A 13,959-nucleotide genomic window follows, 5' to 3' on the forward strand; every position below is an offset into this window, starting at 1 on the left:
TGGCCAGGATAGAGATCGGGACAGAGCCTTGATGTGACCCTGAGGGGCCTGCCCGGCCCGGGACAGAGCCCTGGTGCGACCCTGCGGGGCCTGGCCCGGCCTGGCCAGGGTAGAACTCGGGACAGAGCCTTGATGTGACCCTGAGAGGCCTGCTTGGCTCGGGACAGAGCCCTGGCACTACCCTGAGGGGCCGGCCCGGCCCGGGACAGAGCCCTGACACCGTCCTGCTCCCAACGCTCCGTGTCAGAAGGGCCGCATAGCCCCAGCACCCCCCCACAGGCCAAAGGAGTTGTGTCTGAGAGGAATAGCAGATTTGTCTTTACAAACCAGCTGTGAGGCTGCTGGTAGATAAAACCAGCACTGGGAGATAAATAACTGGAAGGATTCCACTGATTGATGAATGGAAAAAGAGATTTGCTTTTATGAATAAATTTTAGGTTTGCTGATAAATGAGATTAGACATTGAGAGATGGAAGAAACAATAGGGAAGAAAAACCCCTAAATTCTATAAGAATTAAAAATGAAAAGAGAGGGTTATACATTAGAGGGCAATCTTTGGTATCAGGCATTCTGGGAAGTCTGAACCTCTCAAGTACCTCAGCCAATGGGGAAAGAGAGAAGGGAAATGTGGCTGGAAATTGGGATTAAAAGGAGGCTGCATCCTCCAAAAACTGGAGAGATTGAGGGGAATGCCCCATGGCCTCTGCCTTTATTGGAATAAAGCCAGAAGGGACTCCTCTGTCTCCTTTTCGGACATAAACCTCTGGTGTTTGTGGATTAATTTCCCTAATATTTTGGAACCACGTCACAGGAAATCTGGCCTTCTCTAACTCGCCCGATGTAACTTACCAGCTGAGGATGCTGATGCACCAGAGTTTCAGGCCACCAACCCAGTAGTTGCTCACTATTATTTCCGACAATTTTCTCAAGAAATCATTGATTCAACACTCACAATTTTACTGCAACTAAAACTTCCTATCAGGCAATTCAATATCACTGGTCTCCTTGTTAATTTTCAAAGTAAGAACACAGAAAAAGGTCACAAGTGTCAAACATGCAATTCAGTAACACAAAGCAGCAAAGCTGTACATACTGATGTAAGCTGATATGCTTACACTGGGAGACTGTATCACAACATGCAGGACACATCAGGAGAAATGTTTTTCCAATTCATTTTTATTTTGGTTTCCATTGTTTACAGCACTGTTACAGGACTAACTCATGCAAATTTATCACCTTAAATACAGCAGAGAAAACTCACTGGTAAGAGTATTTCGAAGAGCTCCATCAACATAATACAACAGGAAAAGTAAGTAGCAGCAATAAGATAAAAGTGCATTTAGCTGACCTTCTTTAAATGGGAGTTTGGGGAAGACTGTTTCTGGAATTACCTGTCTTAAGCAATAGTTTAGCATTCTTTATGAAAATCAGAAGAGAACAAACTCATGATAGTGTTCATTCCTCCACCACTCTCAATTAAAGAAGTACAGCTGTAATTTGTTTCAGAAGAATCCAGCTTATAGGCCTGTCTGTTAAAAGTTTGATTCTCAATCACTAGGGCTTCCAGGACAAGGGTTACACTCACACATGTTAGGAGTTTTGCTTCTGAAAAAGTTCAAGTGATTCTTTCCCCCATTCTGTAGGTCAGGCTTCAGCTCTGCAGTGAGAATGCCAGCAGCACCCAGGCCTGAGCAGCATCACACACACAGCAGCCAAACACTGCGAACTAGGAACCCATCAGTCTCTTTTCCCTTCACAGATAAGACACTCCCTTAAAGGTCAGCTCATTTATCAGATTTCCTCTGAAGGCTGCTGAAGAGATAACACTGCCTCATCAAAAGCTGCTAAAAAGTCATGAGCTGCTAAGCAGTAGAACCTCATCCTCTGCCTTGACCTGGAATTGACAATATCTTTGTGTATTCGGGACTCAGTAGAACAGAACATAGCTTATTGCAGCTGTGTATGTGACAGATTGAGAGACTGAAGATTCAAATTTATTCAACAAGACCTGCAGCAGAGGAAGACTAGATGATCCCACTTACTCCAATATACTTCACCACAGGCTCAGAGTACCCACTTCCAAAAGCAGGGACTCCAATTTCTTTCTTGCTCGTTCTCAGATTTGATCAAATCTATATTCCCATCCTGGTGGATGCCCAGGGAACCCAGTCAAGGTCAAAAAAAACCTTCTGACAGAAAGAGCTTTTCAGTTTGAATTGGAGTCAAAGCTTTCTACTGGAAGGGAAAGGTTTGTTTCCTTTCTGCATTCTAGGGATGTCTCACTGCCAGCTCCTACACAATCAAGATACCTCAAGTCTTTCTACAAATCTCAGAACAGCCTTACCTAAGAAGTACTTACTGACATTTCACTATTTTTACTCCCTCAAGTACCAGGCAGCTTCCTTCTGGAAGTTCCATGATATGAAAAACATGGGACTTATCACAGGCACATATATTCACACCTGAGCATGAATGAGAAATCCTAAAGCCATTTTCAAGGGAAAAGTCTCTTTGTCAATATGAAAAACACCACTGCTCAACAGGTCAGAATTCAGCTGGGACCTGCTCCAGGACAGCCCATATTCTATGTGTGTGATGCTGAAGAGATTTAGGTTGTCACTAAGCTCAGAACTACAGGATCTGATTCTGGATTCCTCAGATATTTTGTAGGCAACAGAAAGATTGTAACCAACACATGGCAAAATACTGACCTACAAGGGAAGAAAGAAGCTTGCAGTAGAGGAACTTAATCCTACTCAAGCTCCTACAATCAGCCAGAATTTCTTCTCTGCCAATTCTGACTGGAAGAGACTCAAGTCCTTACAATTCCCAATTATTATATTCCAAATGCATCAGAGCAAAACTCAACAATTAATTTCATGTATTTGCAAATAAAGAATGTATTTAAAAAACTAAATTGCTTTAAGCCATTCTTGCCCTGGCATGAACTACAAGAGCCACGACTCCCCCCACCCCAGAGGAGCTGTACTTGCCAGCATGTTCTGATACTTTTAACAGAAGAGAAAAATACCAAATCCTATTGCTGCCCAGACTGTACATCCTGTGGGAACTCTACATAAAGCAACATCTCTTACAGCGTGTCATCCACATGCTGTTCTTGTGGCCAAATAGTGGTAATGGAATTCCACAGGCCTGCTTCCAGAAAGACAGCTGTGCTTTTCCAAAAAAAACCCACATTCATCAACTGAGCTCATCATGCAGTGCTTTACATTGTGTCAACTGGCTTCTCTTTCCTAGTTTTCTTCATCAACAAGCTGCCAAATCATCAGCACTATCTCCTTCACAGGAACTAGTTCTGTCTTTGCAAACTATTTGTCCACGATGGGAAATGGGCCAGACTGTGTTATTAAAGAGCTCTTAAAAGGAAGAAACTAACTCCAAATTCACTAAGCTTACCAAAGCAAAATCTTAATCCCTCCTGCTCCAGAGGAGAACTGGGTTTTGTTCACAGGTTTAAGCATCCTGAGAGCAGTAAACCTTTCAATGCAGTGACACTGTGATTTTCAGTTATGTTCTAGAATAACGGAATGTCAACCTCAGACAAGCCTGTGTGGGCTACAAATGCTTTGTGAAACCACCACCATGTCTGTGTGCGTGGGATCTGTGTTTAGTCAAACAGCTGCTTGTCACACATACGTCAGCCTGGGGCTTCAAAACTTCTGTCTTTATGAAGTAAAACAAATGACTCCATAAAGATGTGTCAGAATAACTTTTAACCTGATAAACATTTGCTTGATTGCTTTAAATTTGTTTAAAGCAAAATAAAGTACAGTAAAAGCCCCCTGTAAATGTATAAAGCACACACTCCTCCTGAAACAGCCTGGTCTCACAAGGAAAAAGAAGAGTTATTAACAGGTAGTGTTTGGAGGTGGGACACAGAACAGGGAAGCAGAACCCTACTGTTCACACAGCAACTGGAAACACAGCAACTTGCTCTCGCTCATTCCCTTTAGGGAATTCCATCACCCACCATGTTCTCTGCAGTAATTAAGAGAGCACTGAAGGGAAACTGTTGTTTTTCTCTTTTTCTCACACTATCTGCTTTGCTGCAGGTACTGATGTGTGAACATGTTGAGCTCGCTGTCAAGCCAACCCGCTTTGTTCCTGTAAGGACAGAAAGTTTTGTTAGGTGAATGAAACAGTGAAGGAAGTCTTTCTCATTTCTCAAGCCAGTCAGAAAAAAGTGCAACAAAAATGAGTACACAGCAAGGCATGGAGTGCCAGAGGTTCATTCCAAAAGGCTGCTGGCATTCCTCTGCAGGTCAAGGATGCTTGCCTGCTGTCAGTCACTAAGCTTTGAGGTTTAGACAGAGATTTTGGACACAACTTCATTGGCCTTACTGTGTAGGTAAGGAATGTTTGAAAAAGTCTTCCCAACATCCTCTGCAGGGTAAAGAAAGCAGCAGACAACTGAGTGCAAAGGTGAAGGCAAGACTTTTTGCATAATTTTATAAGGGCCTGAAGGAGCTTGTAGGAGTGGAAGACTGTACGTTGTCATAAATGGGAAGGAACTGTAATTCCAAAAAAATAAAAAACAGGAAGAAAAAGGTGCCTTGTGAGACAGAAGTTTTAAATGACTGTCAACAGTCCAATGGAAAGTACCTAGTGAAAGGGAACATGACCTGGTAGGGACAAGTGCTGACAGCTGCACATGAAGTGCTATGACTAAGACAGAATGAACTCTAAGGCACAGCTCATATGAACATCCTGGGGCAATCACATGAAAAACAATTATATGGAATAATCAAATCTCACCTGAGCAGTTTTGCTTTGCTCTGCAGTGAATCCAAAACTTCTATTTTTTTATTCATGGCAGAAATTTCTTGCTCAAGATTGTCCCGTGTGACATCCACTTGCTGACACAAATGAGCAAACGTTCCAGCAAGCTCTCTATGAAACAAGAAGAGTTGAGTATAAGGGAAAGTAAGATCAAGCAGCACATTCAAGGAATAAATCCCTTTGATGTATAGGGATGATGGCATTGTGACTCAGACACTCATCCTTACACTTCTGCACAAGAACATGTCAGAGCATTTTGATTTGAGACATGGAAGTTTATTATGACTAATGACTAACAGCAACCAAACACTACGTATTCAAAATAAAAGTAATATTATTTTAAAACAGGTGTCATTACATTTTTGAAAATCTGGAATTCAGCATGAATAGAAGTAATAGCACTAAAAAACCCACAAGAGAATTTCCATAAAGTGTTAGCTGAATACAGGGAACTCACTGCTGGACTTGGTGGCTGCAGTTGGAGCCCGTGTAGCTGACGATGAGCTGCAGTTTCTCCCCAGCATACTCCACAAACTGCCTCTTGAAAGCTCTCTCCTTGGCTTTGGTGGTCCAGGTGAGGCGCTCGTACACGTAGAGCAGCCCATAAAGGCCAAAAGAGAGAGCAATCAGTCTCCAACCCACAGCCTTCCAGACCTAAAGAAGCACAAGGATAAACAAATTGCACAATATTACTGATATTCACTGCCAACAATGGTGCACAGAGCATTGCAAAATCAGCTCACTGTACTCAAATGGAAGATCAAAGGAGAAAATAGAAAATAGAGAACCCTATCTGTCAATAGCAAATATCTACAGGATTTGGCAGTGCAAGTGCTTTTTACATCAGTGCTCCAACTTAAGTTATAAAAATGCTACCTAGAATGCACACATACCACACCACCAACCACGATGATCCCCATGGAAGTTCGGGAAGTTAAAGAGGCCAGTCCAGTCACCATGGACACCATGAGCTCTTCCTGGGTCATAGAGCCCTGAGGCAAAGGAGGCAGGCTGGGATTTGCTGGTGTTAAAGGGCGCTGAACCTAATCAGAAAAGCAGGGACAAAACAAAATCAAAGAAGAGAATAAAAGGAGGTGAATTACTGCTCTTCCCACCAAGGAACTTCAGCAGCCATTGAAATAATGAGAATCTACCCCCGTCACTCAGTGAGGCACTCTACCTGGTCATTATAGCCCATCAAGGCCCGACGACCATTCTTTGGTCCCAAAAATCTGTTCACCAGCATTGTCCATCCGAGAGAGAAATGGAATTCTATGTCCTCCTGGAAGTCAGCACAGAGCTTGTCACAGTTCAGGTCATAGCTGAGCCTGAAGCACTGCCGGGGAATTAACATATCGATCTGGCCCCGCACAGAGACTGGGAGGAGGGGTTTTAAACCATCTACACAGAGAGAAAACAAAAACATGCAAAAAACAGCTGGTGAGGTCACAAGAATTAACTGGTCTTGTATTCTATAATCAAGGTGCTTATGGATTGTTTCATCCTCTACAGTCAGTTTTCTTAGTATGCTAAATTTCATAAGCCAAGCATGTTGCAAAGTAAGAGATACATCATCAATTATTATTCAATTCTTGGTTCTTCAGACCAGCCCAGAAGGAAATCTTTCCATGGACTCTTCAAATCCTTACAGGTAGCTGGTGAAGTTTACAGATTAGCAAGGAAAACAAAATCTGAAACCCAGTTCTTTAGGCACCATATTCAGACAGGCACCTAGTTCCAAGTAAGTTGTATTTCATTAGGATTTGGTGTGAGCATCTTCCAGATTTTGCCACAGTTCCACTCTGTCATGAGGGTTACAGTGTGACTGTACACATTCATTAGGAAATCACTGCATAAGCTCAGACACAGAACTAGTCCTCTGCACAACAGCATTACTCATCAAGATGGAAACTAAGGTGGTGTCAGCTGCACGTCAGCCATCGGATTAATGAGAAACCCAGAACATCTACCTATAGTTATTTCAAAATGCAATTCAAGGGAAGAGAAAGGGCAGTATTGCCTGTGGAGCTGACCTATCATTTCTTGCTGCACTGTCTGCAGGGAAGTTGTGATAGCACTGGAGCAACGATCTGACATGTTACGGCCCAGGCCTTCCTCGATGTGTTTATGCAGCTCCTGACAAATAAAGAAAGGGTTATTAAGATTAGAATAAACATAGCTAAGATGCAGGCTGAAGGTGCTAGTTAAAAGAGTTAAAAGAGTTGCTAGTTAAAAAGACTCTCCCAAAACAAGAGCACACAATCTGTCTGCCCAGTGTTCTAACATTAATATCATACCTCCCCCCATTTTTCAGTGAAGGGGATGAAAAGGCAAATTTAAAAAATCTCATAGAATTTAGTTCAGGAAAAGTTCTGTTCAATCTATATAGTATGATATATAATGTGTATCAATTTATTACTGAGATTATTAAAAAACTAAAGCTTTAGCTCTATCCTAGTTGGAAGATTGAAATGTCTAACAATGAGCTGGCATAATTACTCAGAGCTAAAAAAGGTCTCTTAAATTGCTTAAGCAAACATCACTTACAGTCTTGTACACTTTAAGAACTACTTGAGATGGGTGGAAGTCTGCTTGGTATTCATCTACCAACACTGAGAGCCGTCTGATTTCTTCTGCCATTGCATTGGACACCTAGAGAAATAGCACAGGAGAGAAAACAGAGCTTCTGAAAGCTTTTCTCCTCTTCCCATATGTAACTCCCACGTTGTTAGTACTTCAAAGCTTTGTCAGCACTGTGCATTTTCCCCACCATGCTGGTAGCCCTTTCAGACTGCAGTTTTCTGCAGACACTCCTCCTTACCTGCCTCTCCACCTCTTCAGTGATTTGTTTGATTTTCCGCTTGTAGTCTTGAGTAAGGAGCTCCAGCTGTTTGTCAATGAAACCGAGGCGATCCTGACGTTCCTCTCGCATTTCCAGGCAGTAAACTCTGGTGAAAAAAAAACCTGTGCATCAAAATGCCAAATAAATGCATTTTTTATCTATAAATATATTTGAGTTCCAGAAATAAGACAGATTTTCCTGCCCAGTAACAAAACATGTCAATATCTGCAAAGCATTACACAGTCATGGCACAGGACAAAAATAAGGTCCTTTTCCCAATATTTCCATAACACACTAGAAGCAAGACCACCAATACACGTCCTTCCTGCTCTCAAACATGCTGGATTCTGCTTTGCATTTCAAACACTCATGTTCCCTCACATTTCTCCCAGAATACAAAGTGCAGTAATGCAAGCACCAGCAGAGTTCTCACCGCTGTTCCTGGGCAGCAACGTGCACGGAGTCCATGATGAGGCGAACATCTTCCGCAATCTGCTTCGCTCTCACCGTATGCTGCTCGAATTTTGTTTTCACTGCTGACTGGGAGATACATTCCTGTATACAAAAGGCAGCCCAAGATTAGCAGCAGGCAGAACCATACAAACACAATTTCTCCTTCCTCTACAATCCATTTCCAAAATATGTCCCCATGAGTGCCAGTCTTTCAGGAGTAAAATCTAACCAAAAGTTCGGCACACATAATGCTCACCTCAAACCTCCTCTCGAAGCTTTGAAATTCCAGCATTCTTACTTGAAATCCATCTGCCAATGCTCCACCTGAGAGAAGGAATGCACAAAACAACCATTTAAATCTTGAGAAAGCAATCAGATGTTGGACATGAAGAAATGCTCTTGCTTTACACTGAAGCCAATGTAAAAGTGCTACTAAGTCACCCCTTCTGTTATGATAGCCTTATTAATAATTTGGCATACTCAATTTTATACATTTTTTGAAACAAGATACTCTCTATTTACATCTCTATAAGTCAATGGAAAGTTTCTGCTAGCTTTCCTCACCTCCTTCTGGCATCCCTTGAGCCCTCTGAATCCTGGCATTCAGCACTTCTTTTGCAGACACAAAGAAAATCCGATCCCCTGCCTGGGCTCGGTCCACCACACCCAGCTCATCCACCAGGAAGCTGGTGCAGCGCTCCATGTGCTGCCGGCGCACCTGGGGGAAGCCATCAGAAACCACACATGCAGTTAAATCCACACTATCCATCCCTAAAGGTTAGACCAGGCACCCCAATGACCTCTGCTGGTCTAAGCTACCAAAGACAGCATTGAAGAAAAAAAAAAATTTGTTATTTTATGGAATTTTCCAGAGGTTTTCTAAAGTGATCTAACTTTTGTGAGACTCTTGATTTCCTGCTCAGAAATTTCTAGATTCATGTCCTGATCACTAGTCTATGTTCCCTTGAGTCTCCACACTCAGGTGATAATGATTGCATCCCCAAGGACCAGAGTCAAAACAGACTCCATAATATCCATGCAAAGAAAAGTACTTTAAACACATCACAAACCTCCTCCATGTATTCTGGTTCAGAGGCAGATGCATCCCAACGGTTGTTTAAAATAAATATATTGGGTCGAGACAGACGTTCATTCACCTTGTGAAAGAACTGCTTCTCCTGAGGAAAATGAAACAAAACCTCTTTAAATTAATATGTCAAATATTTTTAACCTATAGCCAAATTCATTGAACAAGTGGACTTGCACATACAGTTTGCATCAATGTTGATTCAGAATTTGCCACCAAAACAAATACATCAGCATCAAGACAGAATTTGTCAATCCAGCTGTCCAGCTCTGTGGTTACATCAATGCCAGGGCTAGAAATAAAGAGAAATGAGATATTACTGTGCTGTGAATACAGCAAAACCAAAATTTAAATAGTTAGTAAAAGCTTTTCAGAGCATTAATTTCCCATGTCTGAGCTACACTATCCTGAGGTGACAGAGTACAGGCTAAAAGGAAGTAATGATCAAGAAAATCACACTGTTAATTACAGCAAGGGACTTTGGTCACTGTCTTAGATTAGAACAGGGTCAATTCCCTGGAGGCTTGTTAAATACATATTTGAAAACATTTCCATACTTAGTCTGTGATAAGCAGGAAAGGAAAGAAAGCTATTTCTCACCTGTCCATCAGCACCAGGTCGTCCTTTAGGAGAGAACATTTGGAATTGGGCCACATTACACTGACTAGGCTGCCAGCATTCAGATGTTCATCCTGATGAAGGGCATGAGCCAGCTGGTTCACGGTCTAGGAAGAGATGGAAATAACATTTCCTGTTTGCCAAGACCCACTAACACATTTATCCTCCCTTCAGGGCCCTTCACAGACAATTTGAGATAAAGCCCAAGTTCAAATTATATTCTCTCTGGAAGGTTTTCCACATAAAACCTTCTTGAATGTCCTAGCAAAAAGACAACTGCTAGTGAGAGTTTGTGAGAGATTTTTCCTGTCAGGAAAGGATACTGAGGAATTACCAGGAAGTCTGTGATTCTGTCAGTTATACAAAGCTCAGAACTTCCTGAGTCACTGTTCCCTCCTATCTCTGAGAAATACAACCTATCATCTCTTCCATAAAACAAACAAGTCCCCATTCTGCAACTTGCTTCTTACATCTAATAAAGACTCATTCTTCTTCTCCACTCCTTTAATGATTAAAATCCTTAACTGTGAATTTTTTTTTTCTTTCCTTTTCTGACATTTCTGAAGAGCTCTTATCCTTAACCTTATGTTTAAGGAAATTGTACCTTTACACTCTTCTTCTCCTCTGAACCTTCAGTCAGCAGGAAAGCCTCGTGTCCATCTGTCCCTTCTACACGCAGGAAGCAATTAGTGGTGTGTCCAATTCCTGAAGGGAGAACCTTGTCCCACAGCATGGCATTTATCACAGTGCTCTTCCCATTGCTTGTCCTGCAGCCAGATTAAGGACAGTGTTTCAGGCTTTCAAGAGCTAGGTGTGCTCATTTTGATGTTACAAAAGCAAGTTCTCTACAGCCAAGCTGTATCAGAGCCATTAACAATTTAGGTGCCAGAGGCAACCTGCAAAAAGACTTTTTTATTTCCCTATTTAAAGAATTCTTCAAATTGAAGAATTATGTGATACAATACTTGTTTCCAATTTACAAGAGCACCTGTATCAAGGACATTACAAGCAAAAGCTAAAGCACTAGTGTTTATATAAATATTTTTTACTGGCTACAATACTCAAATGCTTTCCTGAATGGGCAGCATAGGCAACACAAGCATGTGACTCACCTCCCAAAAAAAGCAACTTTCATGTGTCGTCTTGCCAACACTTCACTAATACCACTGACTTTTGACAGGTAGCCTTTGACTTCCAGTACCTGCTCTTCTGTGGTGACAGGATCAAGCTCTGCATTCTTGTGTGTTTCTAAAATCAAAATAGATCATGCCTCTGAATGCCAGAAGCCATCTGGGTCAGACCTGGGTGAAACCTCTCTCTGCCATGGTATCACTTAACATTTATCTGTGTCCCACAGCTCACATGGGTGTTCTTGACATAGGCAATGACACCCTGAAGCAATTTTATAATAGGATTTATCAAATGGACTCTTTTGTGTATCTCATAACTGTTCATTCTTGGGACTGCCTTGAACACAACAGCCAACACTGCAAACAGGCCAGCACCCTTAGAGATAAAATCTGTCTGTGCCTTAAGCTGTTAAAGCCAATTACTGGTGTATGTTACATGTCAGTAGCAATGATGTGTCCAGGCAAGAATAGTGAAAGGATTACAGGCAAAAAATACCTACTGGGGTTGTGTAATTAATTAAAAATCTCCCAAACATAAAAACCAAGCATAGCTCCCTAACTAGCTCAGTTTCTTAACATGCATGAACTTCTCATCTTCAAATATGAACCTGAACTCCACCCAAATTCAACAATTTTCATTTTTTCTTACAAACATGAATGCATAAACAGACATGCATGTATAAATAAACACAGATTTAGCAGTTCTGTTTAACTGACTGAGGGGGTGGTGTGTGTTTTGGGGGAATCATATGTAGGTAGAGCACTGTTACACACTCATAGTCCAAGAACTCAAATTACCTTCTAGGAACGAGGAGCTCTCGTTGATGTATGCAGCCAACTGTTCAAAGATACCATTGATTTTCTTCTTTGCAGTGACAAAATGTTTAAGTGGAGAAGCATTTACCTCAGCCATGTGTCTTTTATCCTTCTTCACTGCAACTATTGAGTTGGAACGAGTAAACAGCAGGGACATTGCGCTACAGGAAAAATCCAGCAAAGAGCAGTGTCACCAAGTGTCACCACCTGTCCAAGGGGTGTAGTGACAGGACAAGGGGGAAAGGCTTTCCACGTACACAGGGCAGGTTAGATGGGATATTGGGAAGAAATTCCTCCCTGTGAGGATGGTGAGGCCCTGGCAGAGGTTTCACAGAGAAGCTGTGGCTGCCCCATCCCTGGAAGTGCTCAAGGCCAGGTTGGACAGGACTTGATCCGCCTTGTCTGGCAGAACGTGTCCCTGCCCATAGCAGAGGTGAAAGTGGATAATCTTTAAGGTCCCTCCCAACCCAAACCATTCCATGACTCTGTGGTCCAACCGAGCATCTTTACAAGAACTAGATAAATTTGAAGGACTATCTTCTGTCCTTCATAAAGAAATTGTTCCATTTTATACAACTCATCAGGAAAAAAAAACCAAAACTCTTTCTTTCTCCCTTCCAATAATCAGGCTCGCAGCGATCACTCCTCCCCATCCTCCGCTTACTTTCAGGATGAGTTACGTTTTCACAAGTCACGCATGGCCAGCTTGAGGCCCTCTCGAGAACAAACGGCAGCAGTTTTCCCTGCCTTCTCCCTCGCCCCGGCCGCACTCGGTCCCGCAGCTCCTTCGGCGACGCCGAGTCCAGCCGGTCTCCACCCCTGTGGCAGAGCGACCGTGGATGACGGACAGAGGCCACCGAGCTCCGCCGTCACGGGCTCTGCTCCGGTGTGCCCGGAGAATGTCCCCGGCTCTGCTCCCGCGCCATCCCGGTGTGCCCGGAGAATGCCCCGGGATCCATTCCCTCACCATCCTGATGTGCCTCAGGGATGCTCTGGGCCCTGCTCCCCTGTCATCCCGGTGTGCCTCAGGGATGCTCTGGGCTCTGCTCCCCCGCCATCCCGGTGTGCCCAGAGAGCGTCCCTGGTTCTGCTCCCCCGCCATCCCGGTGTGCCCGGAGAATGCCCCCGGCTGTTCCCTCACCATCCCGGCGTGCCTCAGGGACGCTCTGGGCCCTGCTCCCCCGCCATCCCGGTGTGCCCGGAGAATGCCCCGGGATCCATTCCCTCACCATCCTGGTGTGCCTCAGGGATGCTCTGGGCCCTGCTCCCCTGCCATCCCGGTGTGCCTCAGGGATGCTCTGGGCTCTGCTCCCCCGCCATCCCGGTGTGCCCAGAGAGTGTCCCCGGCTCTGCTCCCCCGCCATCCCGGTGTCCCCGGAGAATGCCCCCGGCTGTTCCCTCACCATCCCGGTGTGCCTCAGGGACGCTCTGGGCCCTGCTCCCCCGCCATCCCGGTATGCCTCAGGGATGCTCTGGGCCCTGCTCCCCCGCCATCCCGGTATGCCTCAGGGATGCTCTGGGCCCTGCTCCCCCGCCATACCGGTGCCCACAGAACGCTTTGGGTTGACGCCCCGGCCGGACGCCGCATTCCCTCAGCCCTCAGGGGCGGGAGGAAAGGGCGGGAAGCGCCCTCCTCGCGCCCCCTCAGGACCCTGCCCCAGCGGGTCCGACGCTCACCCGTCCCTGCCCTTGTCCCTGTCCCTATACCTGCTGCTCCGGAGGCGACCCTCAGAGACACTGAGCCAGCCTGGAGCAGCTGCCAAGGTCCCCTCAGGCCGGCCCCGCCCGTGGCTCACCTTCACCGCCGCTCCCGCACAGCCGCCATGTCACCCCGCGGCGCCGTCGCCCGGGAGGTGCGTAGGAGGTGTGCGTCATCGCCGCGCGCCGCGCGCGGGGCACGCTGGGAGTTGTAGTCCCAGGCCTGATAGCGAGCGGCGGCCCGGGCCCAGCAGAGGAACAGAGCCCACAGACCGGGAAAGGGTCACGGGAAAGGTTTAATGCGAGTTCCCCGTGCTCAAACCGTACAGCTCGTTAACGCCACCACCGAACCGGCCCGAGGAAACACACAACAAAACAACAAAAAAACCCAAACAAAAAAAAAAAACCAAAACAAAATCAAAAAACCCCAAAAAACCCCCAAAAACAACAAAACCCCACCAAAAAACAACGAAACCCCCCAAAATAAAAATAAAACAAAAAACAACAACAACAAA

At 44.6% G+C, this 13,959-nt stretch overlaps 1 protein-coding gene across 2 annotated transcripts; it reads right to left on the minus strand.

Moving 5' to 3' along the window:
* Positions 1-1,158: 1,158 nt before the first annotated feature.
* On the minus strand, positions 1,159-13,584 carry MFN2 (mitofusin 2). Of its 2 annotated transcripts, none has more exons than XM_036396200.2 (19): positions 13,543-13,584; positions 12,411-12,565; positions 11,729-11,907; positions 10,913-11,048; positions 10,405-10,567; positions 9,783-9,907; positions 9,366-9,474; positions 9,166-9,273; positions 8,660-8,813; positions 8,352-8,419; positions 8,076-8,197; positions 7,622-7,748; positions 7,348-7,452; positions 6,834-6,936; positions 5,981-6,201; positions 5,694-5,843; positions 5,258-5,454; positions 4,777-4,911; positions 1,159-4,125 (listed from the first exon to the last, which is right to left on the minus strand). In XM_036396200.2, the coding sequence occupies exons 3-19, from the start codon at positions 11,901-11,903 to the stop codon at positions 4,056-4,058; spliced, it is 2,268 nt and encodes a 755-aa protein (XP_036252093.1). In that variant the 5' UTR covers positions 11,904-11,907; positions 12,411-12,565; positions 13,543-13,584; the 3' UTR covers positions 1,159-4,055. The 2 variants fall into 2 exon arrangements, with proteins under 2 accessions (XP_036252093.1, XP_036252094.1); XM_036396201.2 differs by lacking the exon at positions 13,543-13,584 and adding an exon at positions 13,454-13,471.
* Between the last annotated feature and the right edge of the window lie 375 nt (positions 13,585-13,959).

The sequence above is a fragment of the Molothrus ater genome, chromosome 23 (genome assembly GCF_012460135.2).
Source record: "Molothrus ater isolate BHLD 08-10-18 breed brown headed cowbird chromosome 23, BPBGC_Mater_1.1, whole genome shotgun sequence".
In the NCBI taxonomy this organism is placed as follows: Eukaryota; Metazoa; Chordata; class Aves; order Passeriformes; family Icteridae; genus Molothrus; species Molothrus ater.